The 22530-nt window shown below is 40.2% G+C and overlaps 3 protein-coding genes across 3 annotated transcripts; all 3 read right to left on the minus strand.

Annotated features, from left to right (window-relative positions):
• Positions 1 to 384: 384 nt before the first annotated feature.
• Positions 385 to 8455, minus strand: tmem150b (transmembrane protein 150B). The gene is given in 8 exon segments (XM_051073682.1): positions 385 to 4552; positions 5730 to 5811; positions 5813 to 5908; positions 6031 to 6158; positions 6561 to 6628; positions 6820 to 6879; positions 7545 to 7672; positions 7776 to 8455. Coding segments are annotated over 7 exon segments (711 nt in total). The 5' UTR covers positions 7610 to 7672; positions 7776 to 8455; the 3' UTR covers positions 385 to 4340.
• A 105-nt stretch (positions 8456 to 8560) lies between these two features.
• Positions 8561 to 15999, minus strand: adsl (adenylosuccinate lyase). Its single transcript, XM_018667783.2, has 12 exons — positions 15694 to 15999; positions 13174 to 13377; positions 12880 to 12924; positions 12525 to 12604; positions 11954 to 12125; positions 11473 to 11519; positions 11218 to 11308; positions 11071 to 11140; positions 10693 to 10840; positions 10256 to 10436; positions 8918 to 9094; positions 8561 to 8752 (listed from the first exon to the last, which is right to left on the minus strand). Exons 1-12 carry the CDS (start codon positions 15835 to 15837, stop codon positions 8666 to 8668), a joined length of 1446 nt encoding a protein of 481 aa, XP_018523299.1. The 5' UTR covers positions 15838 to 15999; the 3' UTR covers positions 8561 to 8665.
• A 2850-nt stretch (positions 16000 to 18849) lies between these two features.
• On the minus strand, positions 18850 to 21042 carry LOC127143028 (death domain-associated protein 6-like). Its single transcript, XM_051074072.1, has 2 exons — positions 20814 to 21042; positions 18850 to 19628 (listed from the first exon to the last, which is right to left on the minus strand). The coding sequence occupies exons 1-2, from the start codon at positions 20881 to 20883 to the stop codon at positions 18850 to 18852; spliced, it is 849 nt and encodes a 282-aa protein (XP_050930029.1). The 5' UTR covers positions 20884 to 21042.
• Between the last annotated feature and the right edge of the window lie 1488 nt (positions 21043 to 22530).

Here is a 22530-nt window from a genome sequence, read left to right on the forward strand (position 1 = left end):
TTCTCCCCCCACCATCTCCAGTCCCCCACCACCCCTCCTTCTTCCCCTGGCTCTCTGTCTTGTGCGATCAACAATAGTCTATTCTGTGCTGTCCCGTGCGAGTGGAGACACACCCAAAGCCAAGGCCACAGTGCGAGGGGAGATTGTTGGGCGGTGGCCAGCTAAGAGGGACACTGGCTCGATTCTCGTCTGGGAGCGTGGATCCTGCCTCGACAAGAGGGCAGAGGTGGTCTTATCTGTTTGACTGTAAATTATAGTGGTCATTTAGTGGAGTGATTCCCCCATTAGGGTATTTCTGCAATCGAGGGATATGTGGAAAGATTGTGGAGCAGCTCAACTGATTTGAAAAAACAGTCATTCATGATATAATTTCTTTTTTTCTTTTTTCTTTTTTTGACATATCCATGAATTGAGTCAGTGGTAACATCTTAACATCTTGTGTTCAGAATGCAAAGTAGTAGTAGTTAGTTAGCAAGTGAGCAGAGACATGTAAACAGTTTCCTGAAAGTAATGGATAAAATTATAGTTGAAGTATGGATCTACACATGAAGTAGTAGCTGAAGTAGTTACTAATTATATATTACTAAAGCTACATAATTGAAATGAGCTTAATTAGCTAGCTTTAAAAAAAGTAATGAATAAATAGCTGAAATGTCCAACACTGCCATTTCAAATGTAATTCTTCACCAAATGACATTGAAAGTTCAGTTGCATGAAAAAAGTATTGTAACAATATCCACTTTTATATAATATATACAGTATAATATATATTAATGTATAGCCTAGTGTTAAAAATCCAGTTTATCCATTCAAATGAATACATTTGGAGCATAACTTCAGTACCTGGTTCAGACAGGGGTGTGAGGGTACATCAGACAAAAAAGGCTGCAGGCCGCTGATTTACTGTGTTTCTGTGTGTCTGCATGAATGTGAATGTGTACTATACTGCATCTCAGAGTGTTCATATCTGTTGGCACAGCTACAGCATGGCAGCTTGGACAAGTTTTTGGTTGTGGGAGCCCCAAAAAGTCCCCTCTTCCTCCACACATTGCAGGATCCCAACACACACAAACACTTACACACCAAGGCTCGGCCACAATACATGCCCTGATCTCAGCTGGGCCACAGGCTGAAGGTCATTCTATCGACTCGTTATTCTCTGTCGTGACAATCCATTCCTAAGTGCTACAGCTGGAGCCCCCCACACACTCTGCTGCCTCCTCTGATAAGGCCAGACTCTCTTCATTGTCTGATAACATAAATATGACACACCAACACACCATCTGAGGGTCCCTGTCTGCACTAGCCAGCCTAATTATATAATTATCCCTTGTCTGATTGTGCCTGTGCAGCTGAGACGAGGGAGGGCCTTTGTGTGGCTGGTGGAATGCGGTGTGCTTGGCATTTTTCAGCGAAAGGGCAGCTTTCTGGAAGCCGCTGCCAAAGGAGAGGAGAGGAGGGTGAGATCACGGCTGCTGGTGCCCACTCTTCGTTTTTCTCTCTCCTCTGTCTCTATCATTCAGTCCATCTTGTTGGGACTCTGTTGCCTGTCCCTATGATCTCCCTCTCTCATTTCTGGACAATCCGAATCTCTCTTCTTATCGTTCTCACCCTGTCCCTATCCCTCCGCCACTCACCAACCGTTCTCCCCAACACTTAATCGCTCCCGTCCGTTTAGCAGATCCGGTTGTCTTGCAGATAAAGTGGCCTTTTCGATGTGGAATGCACAGGATTTGGCTCTCTGATGATAAGAGCTGACAGGTCGCTCTATTGCAGAGAAGCCAAGTGGCAGAAGGCAGCCACTCCAATGTCTGATAGCGGACTTGGAGGCGACTGCTCCGCTGCATGATAGGAAAGTATTGCTATTGTTTCTGCTCAAGAGCTGTTGAGGGGATAAGAGAGACGAAAGCACGAGCAGGTGTTGGGAGAGATTACAGTATAGGCCTAGAAAGCATGTCTGATATTACCTCCTTCTTGAATCAAAGTCAAAAGCAACAAGGTGGGTGTCACATAAACCATGTTCTCTTACACTACAATAGAGGATTCAGACCTTTTTCTGACATTTACATCAAGGGCCTCCCAGTCTTTGCACGTCGCTCCTGGTGATTTTATGAGTTTTATTTCTTTATCAGAAGCCTTTTATACTCACTAATGAAAACAGCAGGGTTAAGGGTATTTTGGCGCCAAAGCTCTCCCTCTGAATTCCTCTGCATGAGCTGCTGTATAATTCAAAAACATTTTGTCATTTCGACACTGCTAGCCAAGACAGACTGCACTTTGAAAATGATTTAAAATATTCACACCGCCTGAGGTGAAGTTATGTGTCAGATAACCAAAAAGGTTTGTTTGCAAGGTGTAATCCACTTTGTCAGGTCAGAGCAACCTGAAGTTTATGTTGCCAGTCAGCTGCTGTAAACAAGTTTATCAGAGACCCGAGACCACATTGTTTAACCACAAGTGTGGGTAGAAAATCTGCATGCTGCCTGCAGCAGAAACACTGGTAACTAACAGCTCTTGAGAAATTCCCATAGAATTCCGAGCTGTCCGTCTGATCCCTGTGCCTGCTCGTGAAAGCCCCCCTCTGGTGATCACACAGCATGGAGTATGTGAAAGAATGCTGCTGAGACATAGCAGGACACTGGGGGCCCAGCATTCCCATCTCAAGCTTCCCTACATGCCCCCAGTGATTTTTTCTAATGACATCAATGCAAGATACAAACAAAAGTGAAAATGTGATCACAAAGTGCGACCACAGACAGTGCCAACAGACCCCAAGACAATATGTTTAAACAAACAGAGAACTTGGATGAGAGAAACAGTTTTTGAGCGTTGGAGCCAAGAGTAGGACCTCTCCCACTATCTGCATTGCTATGAGAGCTCCATTGTTTTGTCCATCTCAAATAGCCCTGACAAATTGTGCTGAATGTAGAACCTCTGTCTCAACCAGAAGCATCTTCCAAAAACATGCTGGCACAGCACCAGAGCTGCATTTTCCCATCAGTGAAGTGATCATCAGGCAGCGGTGCTCCAAAGCGCTCCTGCTGGTCAGTGCTGTTTCTGAAGATATGAAGGGCATTTTCAGCATGCAGAGAAGATTTTATAATAAAGAAAGAATCTTTAGTTTTGTAGAGCGCTGATCTTAAGACCAACTCCCCAGCTGAACTGGAATAACATGAATTTTCACTGGTATCATAGTGCGTTGATCAGTAATTTTTGCAAAGGGCTTCAAAATAAAAGCATATATCTAAAAGTGAGTATCAGTTTTCATTATGCATTATGTCATAAGGAATTTTTTTTCTTTCTCTTGCTAGCCCATCATTTCCTTCACACCTCTATCCTCCTTTTCAGCTCCCCTTCCTCTATCGTATGACCCAGCTGACAGGTGGAGAGTGAGGCTGAAAAAGACCAGACTTTTCCTGGTATTCACTGTCGAGGCACTAATCATGACATCATTTTACACTTGGATACAAAAAATATAATACTGAGTATAAAATACTATGCTGAGAAAGTGTTAAGGGGATTTTACTGGAGGAAACATATCAGAAAAAATTACAATGGATGCTATTTTTAGTCACGATTGGAGCTGGAATATACAGTTAATTTAACCTTCTATATAAGGGAGTGATATTTGAATAGAGTTCAAATTGTGCGAGTGAATGACAGTTAGATGGTGCCACCATGTGTTAGTATGTAATTACTGCTGTATGAGCCAAGTCAAGCTTTAGAAGCTCAGAGCTGTCCAATTACATGCAACTCCTATTATTTTTAGATCTAAATGATTAGTTGATTAACTGATTAGGCAACTGATTGAAAAAATATTAAACTATTTTGATGATTGATTGATCCTTTAAGGCATTTGTAGGCAACAATGCCAACTCCTCTCTAGTTCCAGGTTTGTAATTGTGAGGATTTTCTCCTGTTTTAATAAAAACAAAGGATCAGTGAACACAAAAGCTCTATCTGATGCAGTGATTTGAACTATTGTGTTTCCTTTCAACTCAGTTAATTGTAAATATTTATGTTTACACTTGAGACAAAGTAAGAGAAAAAAAATAGAAAAGAGAGATTCAAATATACAGCTATCAAACAGATCTGTAATTGAATCTTTCAAAATACAATATAAAAATATAATAAATAGCCAGATCAGAAACTACCCAGTGACTGAAAGACACTATAAAGCAGCAATATTATCTACAGTAATTGAATATATATACATTATTAATCTAGTGTACAGGTATGACAGTTAATATAGCAACTGTGGGTAGCCTAAGAGGTCTGAACCACATGCAGTTGTATGCAGTTGTATGTGTATGTGTATGTTTATGTATGTGTATGTGTGTTCAGCTGAGTGAATTTACAACATAACCATTCATTTCTATTGAGGCAGGGCAGCAGTCACCCCTCAAAGCTTGGTTCTGGACAGTGAGGTGGTGGCAGTCAATGTGTCTGAACTCAGCTGTAAAAAGGCCGAACAGGCAAAAGAAGAACATGACCAAGACCCATTCACACACAGCAGCCCAGGAGCGATATCCTGTCTTCAGGAGAACACTCACTGAAGGAGGGGAAAGCAGTCAAGGAGCACAACACTACAGAAAGGCACATCACGGAAAACACAATAGTATCGTACATACACAGTTTGCCTTGCAGTTTCTTTCACACTTTCCACAGCTGTACTTAGGTGCACGTTTCTTTTGTGTGATGTAGTCTCTTTGTATTCTTAGCCCCTTCCTCTTGTACCTCTCTGTGTGTAGTTTCCTGCCCTGGTTTGTGGTTGCAAACAATGTGAGGGATCTTTCTAAATAGATACTATATCTCAGGCACTGTCATCCAACATTAGCTGAAGTTATCTATTTGAATTAACTACAAAAAGCTTAAAAAAGAAAAATAAAACAAACCAATGATCATGACAACTATTGTATCCCTCTAAGAGTTTAGGAGTAACGTACAAGTTCTGTGTTCAGGGTAAATACCTATCTAATATATGTGGATTTATTTCAGCCACACCACAGCACTGAGACTGCACTTGTTAATGTTCTGTATGACATTTGTCTGAGCGTTGATGCATGAATAATTTCAGGTTTACTATTATTAGTTCTCAGTGCTGTGTTTGACGTGGTTGACCGTAAGACACTGCTCAACAGACTGTGGGAGGGACTTTCTGGCACTGTGCTAAATAGATTTAAATCATATTTGCAAGAGAAGGAATTAATCATTCTGAATCTGTGAGAACAAAAATCACACGTGGAGTACCTCAAGGATCCATTCTTGGGTCTCTTCTGTTCAACATCAACATCAACGGCTAAAACAGATAGAGTTGAAATAGGAATAATAGCTAAGAGTAGTGGTCAAATGGTTAAGAGTTGACTCACATTAAAAGTACTAGATAAATGATTAAATAGCAAATAAATTAATAAAATAATTGATATCAGTTGAAATAAGTTAGTTATGGACAAATGAATAAAGTTAGCTAAAAGTAGGAGATAAATGTTTAAATAAATGCCTTAATGTAATGGATAAATTGTTGAAACTTCAGATAATTTGAAGTGTTAAATAACATCCAGCTAGTACATGGTGATGTTGGTGAAGGAATACTGACAGGCCTGTAGGAGTATATCAGATGAAAATCTCCTTGTTTGTTCTCTTAATTCGAATGTTCTTCACAAGATTCAACTTAGTTTGGACTTGATATTTACTTATTACTTCTAATCGAATACAGATATGAAGGATACTAGCAATGACCAGGATGGTGCAGAGGATGCAGCACATCGCCCTGGCAGGCCCCACCCAGCATCTGTCCTGAGACGGCTGAGCCCTGATAGGTTAGAAACAGCTGTACCCAGAAGTAGGCCAGGCCAAGAAAGAAAGCCAGGAATGCTCCCAGAAGGTGAATCTTCATTAAAACTGATTGCTAAGTGGTACAGGCAGAGGACGTGGAGATGTTAGAGAGCACAAAGTAATCATGAGTTAGAAAAAGAAAAGGAAAAACAAAAGTTCTTTTTTATTCATTTACCTATTTTTGTGAGCTGTTACCTGGAAGTTGCCAATAACAGAGATTCCCACAGAGGAGATGAATCCCAAAACAATGCTGACAATGTTGGCTTTTCCATGATTACCATAGTCCCTAACCTGCTGGAAACGGATCACCACAATCCACAGGGCTGAGAGACACAGAGGGAGAGAGAGGAGGGCAGAGGATGGTTACAAAGAAGTCGCACAGAATTAGTAAGTAAAATTTTAAGAAAGACTATGTCACTTTAAAATTTGAGCATGTCCGTCTACCAACACCAACATCCAACCTATCAGAGGAAGGACACTGACAGATCTGGATACACTAGATCCAGATACCCTCCATGGTGTGAGAGGGGAAATAAACAAACAAACAAAAAATCAAATGGAAATCTCCATTCCAAACAGAAACTTGCCTACTACAGCTCTGTATAATAGTAGCTCTAAATGAACTTTGAAGCAGACTGAACTTAGTGTGTAGGCCCACAGGAACATTAGTAAAGAGGGACTCCCACCCTCCTGTCAAGATTGGCTATAAATACATCAGTCATTACCTAACACAGAGCAGATATTGCAGATCTGGGAGAAGAGACAGCTCTGAGGCGTGTATGTGCCACACTCACTAACAAAAGAAAAAGAGAAAATGGAATCATGGTCATTCAGCATTGCTTTGTTAATTACCGAAGTGGCTTGGTATTTTGCTACATGAGTTAAGGAAAACCAGCAGGGATTTGAAGTTCATTTAAAGAGGTGAAACTCTCTACAGCAGGTTGTCTGCTCAGTTTAACTACTGTACTAACGTTTTATGCCCACCTGATGAAAGGGACTCCTTCTGTGAGATTCACTGATCCGTTTGTTACAGCTACAGCAAACCTAATGGGAAGAAAACAACTGTATCAGGGCTGTATCTTTTTTTTTCTCTGATTAAAAAAGTAAGTCAGCTCACACCCAAAATAGAAACCATCTCTCTGTTGCCATCTCTCTTAGAATCTATGGCCTTGACCACGGCTCTGAAACATCAGTAGCATGTACTGATGAATCCATGGCGCTGCGGGATTACTGCAGTCGTAATATAAAGTATCCATACAGAAGCAGGTTCAGGTGGTTGCAGGTCTCTCACATACAGTTGAGGAGTACAACTGTCTGTGGGTTGCTACAATGTGGGAAAATGGGGCCGAAAGTTCTATTTACATTATATATTACACTATTTAAAGCAAGCAGGCCAAGAAACCAAACTAATTGATGTATTTTGTCCATCAATCTCCTCTGCTCCATTTTAGTGCTCCACACACTTTAGGTGTTGCTGTGTCACATTTTTAAAAATCAGATTTAAAATGGATCCAAAATAAATAAGCAATTTAAAAGTAACTTCAATGGGAAATGAAAGAATAACAGCAGATAACATTAAATATTACATAAAATTTATTTTCAGATTTTGATAGTGACAAAAGAGGTTCTAAAAGTTCAGTAAACACTAGGCAAGTTCTCAGTAAATAACATTCTTGCTCAGTTTTGGGAAACGAGGGCTGAGTACTCACACAGTCCAAATGCCCACAGTGCCAAAGACAGCCAGAGAGACAGGGAGTAATGCCCACAGCCACATGTTGCAGAACAGCTGCTACTTGGTTAATATGAATGGGAAACATACTAAATAAGCCACATCTCCCTTACGAAAGAAAGAAGTCGTGTAAAAATGCTGTTAAAATATAAAACGTACAATAACAAGTTCAGAGGAACAATGTGAGCAGAGGAGAGACATTCATACTCACTTGGTGCCGAGGAGTGGCTTGTTGCTGGTTGAGGTACAGGTCTCTATTAGAAGTTCATGAAAAGTAGTTGGTCCTTACCATAATGACACTAGTACATTATATGAGCTGGGACAGTGCTGCACTTTGCCCTGACATTGCACACATGGAGTGATTAGTTAACTGTGTATCAGAAGCATACAATAAAAATGATCTTAATGGTTGTGTTTGGTATGTGGTGTTAAAAGGGTGTAGTTACTGAGGGAGGAGGGGCATATACACAGGGGAGGCACTACACTGTAAAATACGGTAACATGACTGCTTGTATTTAAAAGGGCTGGGCTGGACTTTGAGACAGTTTTTTTTTTGTTTTTTTGGTTTTTTTTGTATTGACAACCTTGTACAAGTTCCTCCAGGTTCTAACTGTGAGTTTCCTTTCCGTTAACTGAAAACAACCCCCTGAAACTAAATAACCATTTGAAGTTTCAGTTGAGCAGTTTTAACTTTACTGACTGAAACTCAGCACTTGGTGAATGTGAATGACTGCAGAATGAATACAGAGTAGTTAAGTGGGAGATTAATAATTCACCCAAGCATTTAATGAGCTTTTTTTTTTTTAAATGAGGAAGTATGTTGTAAAAGCCCTGGAAGCATATATGACCTTTGGTTCCTGTCAATAAAGACGATAGGAACATTACTAATATAATTTATTGCCACAATATTATTTATCATCTTTTATACAAGTTATATTTCATTAAAATTCTTATTCAAATGCAGCAGGCAGTAATGAAAACTATGATGAAGAGACGTTAAATCAAGAAATGTTCTTTATTGAAATAACATGCACCATTTACCACGGCCACACACCATGAGGTTTCTTTCTCCTGACTTGTGCACAAGTCAGAGTGTGTGTGTCAGAGCTCAAGCTCAATCTTGACATCCATCTTCGCTTTGTATGGTTCTAACACAGGGCGTACCTCTTCAGACAGGAACCTAGCCACCTAAAAAAGGAAGGAGGACACAGCAGAAGGAAAGAATCTATCAGCCAAAAAAACAGAGGATACCTACGTGTGTATATATGCAGTATACACTTGCTTAAAAGTAACCACACTTATAATGGCAGAAAAGCAGCCTAGAAAAAAGACAGGGGATTGTTCCTGTCATACCTGCTGTGGAGCGCGGCCAATAAAGGTTTTGGGGTCCAGCAGGGCGTCCAGCTGGCCCAGGATAGGGGCGAAGTAGGGGTCTCGCTGGACTCTGGCCAGAAGGTCGTTATCACCTCCCTCCTGTTTGACCACAGCTGCAGCCTCCTGGGACAGAACACGGATCTTCTCGTGGCAGTCCTGAAGGAGAGATGCAGCACAAAGTAGACACATATACAAAGTTGACCTGAATACATTATTAGCTGATTTGCCTGGTTTGTGGCAACTCTAGAGACAGTAAGATTGTTTCCATGACAGCAGAGTCAACATCTAAATGTGTCATCATATACTGTATTAACTGTTATTTTGACCTCAAAAGTTGATTATACCGAGTAGATGATCACTTTAGTTTTTAGTTAAATTCATTGGAGAGAATATTTGATGCCAAAAAGACATTATCTCTTAAAGGACCAAGTGTGTAACATTTACAGGGCTCTATTGACAGAAATGGAACATGACATGCGTAATTGTTTTGATGTATAATCACCTAAAAACTAATAATTGTGCTGATGAATGAATGAACCATTTATAGCTTCATAGGGAACTTCTAAAAAGTCCACCATGTTGCATTGCCATGTTTCTACAGTAGCCCAGAATGGACAAACCAAATACCTTTCACCTTTTTACACTGACACCACCACTTGTATATGGAAAACGAAGAAGAAAGGAAAGAGTCCATGTCAGCTTCACAGATTAACACCTAAATACAAGATCTAAATATAGCTATATAAACAAACCTCTTCACTTGACAGACTAGTCAGTGCATCAGCTGGTACCATTTTGACACCTGATGGCTACTGTAGACTGTCAGACACACTTGAAAAGGGAGGGGTGTGGGGACGTGTATTCAGTTGTTTGTAACCTGCTAGATGCCACTAAATCCTACACACTGGTCCTTTAGTTAAAGAAGTCAAAACAAATGTCTGGAACAAAGGTTTAAGGTTTAAACAGAATTGTTTCCAGTTACCACCGGCCTTTCTAGTTGAGTAAACTATATCTCTAGCATAATAAATGACTTATTGCTTTATGTTCAGATCTTGATGTATTATGTCATGCTCACTGAACAATATCCCCCGTGGAGTACTTCCTCCTCCCACTTCTCTGTGTAGGTTCTCAGTCATCCAGGTCATGGTAGTCATAAGTGCTAGAATTGACAGCAACTGGAGATTTTTTCAGGTTCATTGAGGACACTCCACCTCTCATCTGAAAGGCTTCTTCAGTTCAGAAGGTTCAGAACTTGAGAGGTGAAATGTCTTCAAGGAACCTAAAAGAAGTTCAGTTGCCTGCAACTCTAGCACTTGCCTGTCTGTTTCCTCCAGCCTTAACCATTGCCATAATAATGTTTTCCGTTGCCATGAAAGGAAGCTCATGGCGTATGTGTCTCTCAATGACTTTGGGGTAGACCACCAGTCCCTCTGTGATGTTCTGCAGGGTGCTGAGGATGATGTCCGCTGTAAGGAAGGACTCGGGCAGGGAGATCCTCCTGCAATGAGTTCATGTCAGTTGCATGTGCAAGTATCTGGAAACCTTGAGCTTATTCAGTAACAAGCAGTTGTTTAGTGAACATGTAGAGCATCTTGATAAATAACAAATTCACTACACAAAACAAGTTGGCAGTGATCCACTAAAAAGCATTAATTGGGCTAAAACCTTAAATTTTTAGGGTTTTAAAGTGTTTGAGAGTCTTTGTCTGCATATGTGGTATGATGGCGAATGAATGCATGTCTGGGATTGCTGACCTGTTAGCGCTGTCGTCCAGTGTCCTCTCCAGCCACTGCACCGAGGCCGTCTGCAGAGGGTCGGCCATCAGCGCCACCAGGTGTCGGGCCAAGCTGCAGCAACGTTCCGCACGCATGGGGTTCCTCTTATAGGGCATAGCACTCGAACCTGGAGGTGGCACGAGAATGTTACACTGACTCTTTTTTTGATGTCGTTCACATCAGCAAACATTTGTAAACAGCAACTGAGTGATATTTTCAGTATGGACAACAATACAGTGGTGTGTGTTTTATTAGTTACAACAGATTGTATTTTTTTTTATTATTGTAAACGAAATATCTGACCATATTCTAAGACAAATGCTATATATAAATGCAGGTAAACACCTGTGAACATACCAATCTGCTCTTTCTCAAAAGGTTCTTCAATCTCCTTCAGGTTCGCAAGCAGGCGGATGTCTGTACAGATCTACAGCAGGCAGATGCATCAAGTTAGTCCATTAAAAACAACACTAGATGGAGACATTTATCTGTGTGTCTCCAGACCTTGTGAACAGTAGCTCCCAAACTGGCCAAGCTGGACAAACAGTCAATATCCACTTTGCGACTATATGTCTGGCCAGTCACGAGGTAGGCTCTGGGTAAGAGAGGAATAATATCATGAGGGTTTGTAACAAGGGAAGTCTCAATAACCTGTTAAGAAGCATCACCCTTATTTTATTTCATTATACTAAAAGAACAGACATGAATCTACTGAGGAATGGAAACAGCAGAAGGAATTCTTCTTAGTAAAGAACTTACTTTTTGAAGCCAGCCATCTCTGTCACCATCCTGTCAAGCTCCTCCACCTGGTGGAACAAAGCATGAAACATAATTGGTACAATTAAACAAATTAGAAGACAAATTACTAAATCACTGAGCTCTTAATTTATATCTAAATGAAGATTTGATATGATACGATACAATACGATACGATACGATAGCGATGCGATGCGATACGATACGATACGATACGATACGATGCGATGCGATGCGATGCGATGCGATACGATGCGATGCGATACGATACGATACGATACACTTTATTGTCCCTGGGGGGAAATTTGTCTTGGATTCAAGTGTTGTACGTGTAACCGCCTCCACAGTAATATAAAAAAATCACATCACACAACCAGTGATAAGAAGTGGTAAGAACACCATGAAGCTATTTCACAACTCCTGTAGTGTCATATTAGCAACATAATTCAAAATTTTAACTGAGGTAGGTGATGATTATCTATACCTTGTCATGATCCCCCTGAAAGAGTTGCAGGAAGCTGGCCTGGGTCCCAGTGGTCCCCTTGACCCCCCTGAAACGTAGATCATCACGGGCTCTCTGAAGGTTCCTCATGTCCATGATAAAGTCCTGCAGCCACAGACAAGCTCGCTTCCCAACTGTGGTCAGCTGAGCAGGCCTGTAGAGAGTGAAAGAGAGCATGAGGCACACTAAGTTAGAAAAATCAGGCCTCAGAGATGGAGCCCAAAGCAAACTGATAAAGACACATGGTAACATTGCAAATAAGATGCGTGTGATGAGGCAACCCTCAAAGAAGTGCAGCTTAGACTTAGACTTAGACAGACTTTATTGATCCCTTTGGGATGACTCCCTCGGGGAAATTACATTTCCAGCAGCAAATACAGACACAACACATCACACAGGGCAGTGCAACAACAGTTTGCGAACGAAAGACAGGGCAGCATGCAGGACAGTTTGCAAACAACACAGAATATAAATAGAATAGAAAAGAATATAAATAGAATAGAATTAAGGGTGAATTAAGATAAATATGCTGAGTAGCTGTATTCAGACTCACTGGTAGTGTGTGAAGCCAAGTGTGGGGAGGTCAGCGTATTTCTCTGCAAAGTTTGCCAGTCTGTCAATGACTCTGGCCAGCTGTGGAAATCAAAACAAAGGCTTTTAGCATTTTCATTATTGCATTATACACTGTTATTACCCATGCCCATACAACACGTATTAAGCTTGCATCTGGTTTGCATTTTTTGTGACAAAACACTACAAAAAAAGGTGATTATTTCTGCACTGCTGACTTGTTACGTAACAGCTGAGGCATACAGAAACACAGAGTTATTATGGCCCTATTTCCACTGATTTCACAGATGCACCACTGGATGGGTGTGCATATTTTCTGGCAAACAGCTGAGCCTCACCTTAGGCAAGAGAATATCAAATCCATCACGCAGCATAATCAGATCCTGAGGAGGAAAAACACAACAACTTAGAGAACATGAAAAGTTTTAAGGAAAAGCACTTTGTACTTGAGAGGCTATACAAACAATCCCATTGTAGTTTTATGTTTTCTATAGAGGAACTGAGTTAGCACTGGTGTGAACTTCCACACACACAGGAAGCGATAAAGATGAGACAATATACAGGATTACTGTTCATGTGATCAAGTTAATAATTCAGGCTACAGCTGTGTATGTAATATTGACAATATTTACAGTATTGTCTCCAACGTAGCAGGAGGTGGCTCCGAGGTGGATGATGGGAGCAGCAGTGGGGCAGCAGTGTGCAAAGGTGTGGACATGAGCCATGACATCGTGCCTGAGCTTACGTTCCTCTTCAGCTGCCATCACAAAGTCAATATCCTCTGCATGGCTCTCCATCTCCTGGATCTGGGCGTCTGTAATGGGGAGACCCAAAGCCTGAAGAGGGCGACAATGAAGACAGAGCCACAGTGAGAAAGAGGACTGTCCACATCAGAATTTGTGAAGTTACAATTTAATCTATTGTTTAACGGTTTTAAAACATATTTAATTTGCAATGATGTTAACGCTGATATATGTACGTTTTTTCTATCACTACATAGCCAATGTTAGCATTAACAACTGTTTGCTTACCAAGAGCTTCAGCCATATATTAAATAGAGAAAAGATATTTGGGCAGACTGTTTGACTGTTTGCAGTTAAATTAAATCTGAGTCTGAGTCTGTGAGTCTCGTGTCTGTGAGAGGTGCTTTATAAATAAACTTTTCTTGCTCAATTGATTGTCATAAAAGATAAAGACGAATCAATAATATCTCTCTTTCAGATGGGTGAACAGAGGACAATCAGTCTGCTGATGACATTAATGATCTTTTCTGTCTTTTCAAGAGTCTTGACAGGCATGTCCTGTCCTCGTGAGGAGACACTCAGTGTCCTGATTAGATTTGAGTTTTCTCTATTAGGACAGAGCAGTCATGTGATAGGAATGGGTTGATTAAGAAATTGGTCTTAAACCCTGAAAATACCTCTCCCTCCTGCATGTAATAACACAGTTCAGGACCCAACAAGGTCAAACCCTGCGGTGTCAACGGCCAATTCCAAGTACATATTGACTCAACACAACAAATCTAATAGAAAATGTAAAAAGTTTTGAGTTCAAAACACCAAAAAGGCTACAGAGCAGGCTGAGCTAGGCTAAGGTCAATAAAACACAGCCTCCCAGGGGACTGGCTCCTGTTGCTTGTGACATTCTCTGCATGCTATTTTCATACACATACCACGCAGTGGCAGCCAGAGGCCTGACTATCTCTGCACATTAAACAAACTGTAGCAAAACTAACCCCTGAAGAAGACCTGAGAGTACAGGAAAAGTAGGAGAAATGGACTCTGATCAGCTCTGATTAGTGTGTGTGCATGTGTGTGTTTAACAGGTCATGTGAGGTGATGCATGTGAGAGAGGGACTGTCAACAGTTAACCCACCACCACCCTTTGCCCTTTAATAAGACAAATGCAGAAATCACTTTGGTGAATTATAAGAATTACAAGACAGATGTCTGGTGAAATCATCAGAAACTGCAAAAGTCCCCTTAGTAAAACTTCTGTCATGTCTTTTGATAAACTGTGACCACTGTGTATTAAATCATGGGCTGGGGGACCTTAAAGGGATCGAATGTTAAATGTCAGGAGTGTCATTATAGTTCAGAGGGTATTTTCTCATAACCCTTGAAGCTATTTTTACAGACTCACACTGTGCAGCTAAACATTGTTCAAGCCCACAGAAATGTCTTTTAAATTCTAATGAAGATCCCACAGTTTCCAAGGAAACCAAAAACATCACACTAAAAGCTATATAAGGGGACACAAAAGAATAACACTGAGGTTTGTTGGACTATTACTGCTGGATTTTGTGTCCTTTATTTCTGTGATATCATAGTATAAACCACAGGATGGTGCATCAATGAGAAAAGTTATCATCTAAATACAGGACAATATAATTCTGGGGCTTTGATCAGCAGCCATTCTGATGAACATTTTTGTGCATACAAACTAAACTGATTAGTTAATGTATGAATTAGTCAACTGGATAGAAGATTACTTGACTATTTTGATGATAATCATACAATTTCAGTCATTTTTCAACCATAAATGTCAAACAATCCCCAGTTCCACTTTGTCCAGTGTGAGAAACAGATGCCTTTCTCTGTTATAGATCACTTAAATTGAAAAGAAATAATAATAATAATAATAATAATAATAATAATGTTAAAGTTTTGGACTGTTGGTCAGACAAAACAAGACATTTAACTAACAAGTCTTATTAGTTGAGTCCTATGTGGTTTTAAAAAATAAAAATATGGTCAGTTGTATTTAACTAATCCTTTCATGTTATGGGCTGAATAAGTCTACATTCATGTGTGATATTTTTAGGTAAGGAGGCCTCATTTTAAAATATTTCAAAGGACGTCAAGCAGCAAATTGATTCAACTGATTGAATGTTGAATCTGACTGACTCAACAAGTTGCAAAAATCTTTATTTTGTAAAATACTGCCAAATATATTCAGGCAACCATGCAGACAGATAGGGAGTGCTGCTAGGTTATCTAAATTTAGAACAGGAAATATGATATGGCTCTGTGAAGGTTGAATATTTTCTTTCGAAGACTAAACAGAAACGTGCATATAGTGCACGTGTGAACACAGAAAACTGGTATTCCAACTGAAAGACACGGGCTACGGTTGCTACAATTGTCGCATACCTTCTCAGCCTTGGCCAGACAGATCCACAGCTTCCTCCATGTAGTAAACTTCTTTCTGTCACTGAAGTTGTAGGCCATCTCCTTGCTGGCGTATCGAGACACCAGAGGGGAACGGTATTTCATGAACTCGTCGGCTGCCTCCATAGTTGTTGTGGAGATGTCCGCTATAATCTTAGACTGTATGACTACAACTAAAAACCAACTATCTGCACAGTACCTGCAACTACACACACACAGGCTACTTAAACGAGCTAACAACCATGCTTCTTCTCCTTCTTCTTCCTCTTGTACTTCCGGCACATTGCTGCCCCCCACAGTATGTAGCTGGAAAAATACATCCATGAAACATGCATGCTTCTTTCCAGTCGTGCCAATTTGTTTCTCTTCTTCGTTAGGATTTGACGGTAATTGGCATCCACGATGTTGCATTGTTGCCACTCTCTGTTCCTGTTCTCCCTTACATTCATTCATTTCAAATTTGTTTGTCAAGTCCAGTCACCCTAAGGAAACTAAGTAACAATTCTCCCCATTCTAACATGCATTTAACACTGTTGTCCACCTGCCCTATGCTCCAAATGTGTCATCATTTCAGGTCTTTCATGAATGAATTTCCTGCACGAGAGATGGTGACTACCTCACGAATCTGATTGAAAGAAGAGTACGCAAACCTGATGTTGGCTACTTTGAAGAATCTAAAATATAAAACATATTCAACATGAACATAAACATATTCATAAAATGTCAGTTAAGTGTTGTGGTCACTGATGTGGTCAAGTGACAGGTAGACAAATTTGTGGTTGTGTGTCTTTGAGACTCAATAAAACATGTTTGGATGTGTTGATCATCAGCTGTTTCTCAAAAATGTTTCAAAAACTGACCAAAATCACATATGTTAATATCTAGTCATTTTAAAAGTAAACATATTTACCAGTTATGTTAAAGGTGCAACTTGTGCTCTCAAAAACAACAGAGCAGCGATGCTACACAGCATCTTTCCAGTGTTCTGAATATGAGTTACACATCATCATGAAAAACAGTAGGTGATTAGCTTCCTTGACTCGATCAGCAATGATCAGGAGAATATTTCTACTACACTCATCACAGCATGTCTCAGTTTACCTTTATCTGCATTTAAGCTGCTTTACCCAACATCACTGAGGATAGATGATCTCACAGAAAACACTGTCGTGTCAGATGTAACTGTTTTATTGAATTCATCATCAAGTCAAATGAAAATCAAAAACATTATTTCATTATTATGTAAGATTTCTGAATTATACATGCAAGATTATATTATTATTTATAATATTAAAAACATTAGAAATACTTTGTCTTGTACATAGTGCTTATTGTACAGTATTATTCCACTACAGTAACATACTATATTGAATGCAACAAAGTTTAATACTTTCTTAGAATTAACTCTTTTCTCATTCAGTCTGAACTATCAGTGTCTTTCTTGACTGGTGGTGAAAGCTTCCTGTGTGCGTGAAGAGCTTCCCAAATCCACCAGCACAGAGGAAGCACATGTTGCAAACCTCCTCTGTGCAGGTAGGGTCGGGACGCTCCTCATCGTCTTGGCTGGTGACTGGAGAGGGTGGTGTTGGGGTGGAGGGGTCATCACGGTACTCACTGGATCTTCAGACTGTGCCTGCAGCGATACAGGCTGCTGACAGTGGTCGCTGTCCACTCTCAGCTGCTCCAGGACCGCTGAAGACACCGCTGAAGTCCTGCCCTGTCAAAGAGTCAAACAAGTAATGAATCACTTTGTGCGTTACAACACTACCTTTGCATAATGATGTAATTTTAAATGGAATAATATTCAAGAATATATAATAAATGTAATCCATATACAGAATGTAATGTTAACTTCAGCTTATCATCACTTTATGTAATGAGTGGTACTTTTGTAGGGATTTCTTACTTAGGGGAGTGAAAAACAGGCACCACCACTCTCCAGTCCTGCAGTCATCCATCCTTCTCATCTGGTCTGGAGCAAACACACCTTCTCTGTTGCAGAGGAAAGAACGAAAGTAACAAGAAAGAAAATGCTGGTTTACTTGTGATACAACAGCTCTGCTCTGTCAGAGGTGCAACACAATGATAGATTATTAAGAAATATCAGTAACACTACTGAGGTATTGACAAGTAATATGAAGACTTACAGGAGACATTTGTTAATGTTGCCATTAAGCACTGACTTACCTTTGTCTGGTAAAGCATCTACACCTTCTAAAAAAAATACATCAAGCATGAGTGAGTAAATAACCTCTGATCTGGTGCATAAGTGAAATTAAAATTTGCAGGACACTTTTGTTAATGTTGTTAATAACTGTTCACTTACCTCTGTATGGGAATCTACAGCTTAGTTAAAAATCAAATAACAACATAGTAAAAAGGATAAAATAATTATAATAGTCATTTTCTTTGCAGCTCAGACATTCATACCTACCTTTTCTCACACATCATGTCATGAGCATTTCATACATTACCTGCAGTGGTTTTCTTTTTTTGTTTTTTTGTTTTTGTTTTTGTTTTTTTGTTTTTTCGTCTGTTTGTTTTTTGGTGGTTTTGCTGTCGTTGTTTTCTTTGATCCTTTGTTTTTCTTTCCAGTATTACACGTTGCAGTGCTTGGCACTGTTCTCTTACAGAAAGAAGGTTCTGGTCTTGCATTTTCTCCTTGAGCCTGTGTGAATTTTTTTGAGTCCAAAGGTGTTCAGAGACTCACAGGTTAGACTGACTGACAGAGCCAGGGTGGGTTTGATTGCTCCTCCTGTCTACCTGTTGAATTGTGCTTGGGCAAGACACTGAACCCAAAATTGCTCCCAATCTTTAGCCAGTGTCTTGCGTGGTAGCTTGCTGCTACTAGTGTGGTGCTACTAGTGTTGGGATGAAAAAGGTATTAAAATGCATTTAAATGTCTTATCCACTACTACTACAATTAATTATTACTAAAAAGAAATATAACTATATACAAAGCCAGAAAGGCTACCTGTAGCTTTCCCAACCCTCCAGATTACAAAGGGACAATCTAGCTACCAAATATGTACAAATATGCCCTGGAGCAAGATGCTACCAAGGGCTTTGACAGCCTCGCCAGATGCAAGGGCAACTTGGGGTATCACCAGCTCTTCCAAGGGGAGAGTTGCAGTTTTCCTAATCGGAGTCGCTGTCATCATCCCGTCTTGGCAAGTAAAGGAGCTGGATTCCTGGGACTCCAAGAGGAGTGAAGTGAGGGAGTCCTGGGAGTGAAGGAGCCGGGTCCCTGTGTGCAGAGGAGCTGAGGCCTGAGGTTGAGGGAGTGGGCTCTTCAGGGTTGTCCTCGTCGTCCCTCCTCGGTCTCTTCATACCTACCTGCCCCGTGTCACTCTCTTCTCTGGTCCTCTTGGTGGAGGTGCTGAGGCCTGAGGTTGAGGGAGTGGGCTCTTCAGGGTTGTCCTCGTCGTCCCTCCTCGGTCTCTTCATACCTACCTGCTCCGTGTCTCTCTCTTCTCTGGTCCTCTTGGTGGAGGTGCTGAGGCCTGAGGTTGAGGGAGCAGCGTCCAGAACACGAGTGGGACCAGTGGGAGCGGCGAGAGGAGCAGCAGCTGGGAAAGGTCGACACTGTTGACGCCACTCCTGCCAAAAGTTTGGCGGTGGGAGCGGGAGAGGCGAGCGAGGTCTGTTGTCGTCATCCTCACTGTGTTCAGGGTCGTCCTCATCGTCCGTCATGGTGCTGTATCCTGAGTCCGGGCTGTCATCAGACCAGTCATCTTCATCAGATGAGAACTCTTCCTCCTCCTCACTGACATTGTCGCTGACATCGTCGTTGACATTGTCCTCCTCCTCACCAAAAATCTGGGCTGGGCGATGGTCTTCGATGTCGTCATCCAGAATCCTGATAACTTCAGGCTGGCCATCTATTGCAGGGCGCTCAATGATGTAGTGGGCAACACCTTAGAGAAAAATGTTAACTCACCTGAAAAACCTGAATTCAAATTGTAATATTTCTTATATCATTAGGACTAAACAAGCAAAGCTTAAGTTAGAAAAAATTGTTTATAGTTTAAATATATGATACAACCTTAAGCCAACTACAACTGCTCTACATGTGTTACAAAGCTACCAACAGCAAAGAGGTGATCCACTCGCTGCTGTGTACAAGCACTGGGTAAACACATTCTTTTAGAACATAACACAGAATGACTTGTGTGTTAAAGTGGGCATAAGGTGCATAAATTAATGGTAACCATGGTTACACTGATAAATCCATGTGCAGCCAACATAAAAGTTTCTCCAAAATATTCTTACAACTGTTATAATTCTGTGCAGATCAAAATAGTGGTTTGTAACCAACTAGTCTCCACGTATATGAGCTGCAAATCCCGTGCAAAAAAATACCATTACAGCATTTCCCTGTTATCAGAGTAGACTGCCAACATGTCAGCTACAAACTCTGATAACTCAACACAACAAACTCAAAAAGAGACATCTTCCATCTCCTTCTTAAAAACATTTATATTTTGGTACTTTCGGAAGAAAACTTTGATTAAGTTCATTTAACGTGATAAACTTTGAACATGAAAGTGCGAGATAATTCTGTATCAGCTCCCGAAATAATAAGTCAAGCTTCAAGAATAAAAAAAAAAAAGCTCAGGGTCACATTCAAACATAAGAACAGGCCCTGGTGTGTTTACACCTGTACGTCATGACGCCCTGACGTTCAGAGCTAAACGTTCCATCGTGTCCATGGTGCACAAGAAAAATGTATTTTTGGCATCATATGAAATTTTAATCTTTTTCCAAAAAAATTCGATTCAACATTTGCACATTTTGATATCATCAAACCCAAAAAAAAAAACCAGTGTGTTTAAAGCACTACACTAATTGTTAATTAATTCTGCACGTTTGAGAAATTATATCCATCAAATAATCATTTTACACAAATAAATCACCAGATAAGTGTCTGTTTTTACCACATCTGGATTTTCCCAACTGACCTAATGACCTGATGTGAACTGTGCACTTTTAAAGTCAAAAAGTTACATTTTTACATACTGAGAAATCTTTTAAAGGTTTTAAGGCTGTGCATCGACGAATTGTAACCTAATAATAAAAAATAAATGTAAAAGTTGTCTTACCTCTATCCTCGCCGTCCCACTGGACCCGGGCTCTCCACGGGACGTATCCCTCAGGTAGTCGGAAGGCCATGTCCAAGATATCCAAGTTTTTTCAGAAGATAGGTTCTCCAATAGATTTGCTTTTTCAGCAGGATCCGTTCTCCGGTGGTTTCTCTCCAAGTGAAAAAATCTCCAAGAGTTCGCTTTTTCACAGCTTTTTTTTTTTGCAACAGGTCAACTCGAGTCAAGTTCAGGTGCAAAAGGGAAATTCTAATTGATGTGTTGCCCTTATATACCCTCGGTGAGGTCACCGTTACGTTTCTGTTAGTGACGCACGCGCGTGTGCGTGAACAAGACACGGGGGACATCACGTATGATATTACATTTTTCTAATTTTTTTCAACTTTCATTTTCTTTTATTTCATTTATGTTTGTGGGATTTTTAAAAATATTTTTCAGTTATTTGTTTGCAATCTTTCAAGAAAATCATTATAATAATTAATAGTTCTTATTTAGCAAAGTGCAGACCATTTTTTTCCTTAACTTTCTGGGCCATTACTGACTTTGTAAAACGTGTACAATTTGTTTCAGCAAAACTTACACCAATACAACAAATCTGGGTTTGAAATCTAAACCAAATTTGAGGGGGGGGGGTTAAAGGAGCATTTAAGCAGACCAGCAGGTTATCAGTTGTCCAGTTTTTGTGTTTACATGTTGATATGTAGATATGAGCACTCACTATGTCATCTATAATGACTAAACACACACAGCATGGTGTTTTGGTGTGGTTTAGTTTGGTGCACATACACCCACTTCTTCTTATGTGTTTTTGTTCTCATATGAGTTGTATTTTTATAGTTTCCAAACTGTGTAGAGCTGTGGGAATCATCATCTCCAGTGAGCTCACTGGATCCATATTAACTCCTGTATCATCAAATAATATTTTCAAAGCACTAATCCCACCAATATCAGGTCTCCAGAGGACATGAGTCATAGCTGCATCAAATCATCAGAGCTTCATGTACATTTTGTCATGATTAAGACTGCCCATTATGCACTGTATCCAAGATTATATAATTATAAAGTTTTTATATATCCCTTACAGTTATGTTGTTGACATTAATAGATGCAATATGTCCTTTAATATATGAAATTGGAATAGTATTTATAAAACATCTTTGATGAATTTATGGAGTTTATTGTAATTATTTCAATTGACAGCCTATTCATCTGGAGATATGTTCATGAAACAGTGTTTCAGGTGGTAATATTTATTGGTGCACAGACAGATTACTCAGTCAGAAGTATTCTTGAAAACATCCCATCACATCATTCATCTATTCCAGTCTCACACTCATCTAACAAGTGAACACTTTTGGCTGCAGGTTTTCTTGTCTACGCTTCAAACCTTGTCACTAGGTTCCCTTCAAGACCTTCAGTCATACCACTGGGCTACCTCAGTGTCCAAAGTATGGACATCATTGAAACACTGAGTGAATGTTTCCAGGATTGAAAGGTGTTCTTGTGGGTGGTCTAAGATACAAATATGCAGTTTTGTACTTCCACCCTAAACATTTCAATGTACCAGAGAGTTAAATGCACTCAAACACAGCAAATTCACAGTCATGAAAGTTACACTTTTGTTAAAAGTAACTCTGTAAAACTGACCACCAGGGGTACAATGTATAAAGATGTGAAACTTTAAATGAACAATTTAATCCGTCAGGACTGGAAAACC

This window comes from Lates calcarifer, linkage group LG11 (genome assembly GCF_001640805.2).
Source record: "Lates calcarifer isolate ASB-BC8 linkage group LG11, TLL_Latcal_v3, whole genome shotgun sequence".
Lineage (NCBI taxonomy): Eukaryota > Metazoa > Chordata > Actinopteri > Centropomidae > Lates > Lates calcarifer.

What these genes read in the sequence shown, in the direction of transcription:
- adsl (XM_018667783.2), bottom strand. Translation starts at nt 15,837, where the DNA reads ATGGAGGCAGCCGACGAGTTCATGAAATACCGTTCCCCTCTGGTGTCT. An exon ending in CTTGGCTTCACACACTACCA is followed by an intron (nt 12,126 to 12,524) that starts GTGAGTCTGAAT and finishes CACTCTCTACAG; the next exon opens with GCCTGCTCAGCTGACCACAG. An exon ending in TTTTGAGAAAGAGCAGATTG is followed by an intron (nt 10,841 to 11,070) that starts GTATGTTCACAG and finishes TGCCACCTCCAG; the next exon opens with GTTCGAGTGCTATGCCCTAT.
- LOC127143028 (XM_051074072.1), bottom strand. Translation starts at nt 20,883, where the DNA reads ATGGCCTTCCGACTACCTGAGGGATACGTCCCGTGGAGAGCCCGGGTC. An exon ending in GTGGGACGGCGAGGATAGAG is followed by an intron (nt 19,629 to 20,813) that starts GTAAGACAACTT and finishes TTTTTCTCTAAG; the next exon opens with GTGTTGCCCACTACATCATT.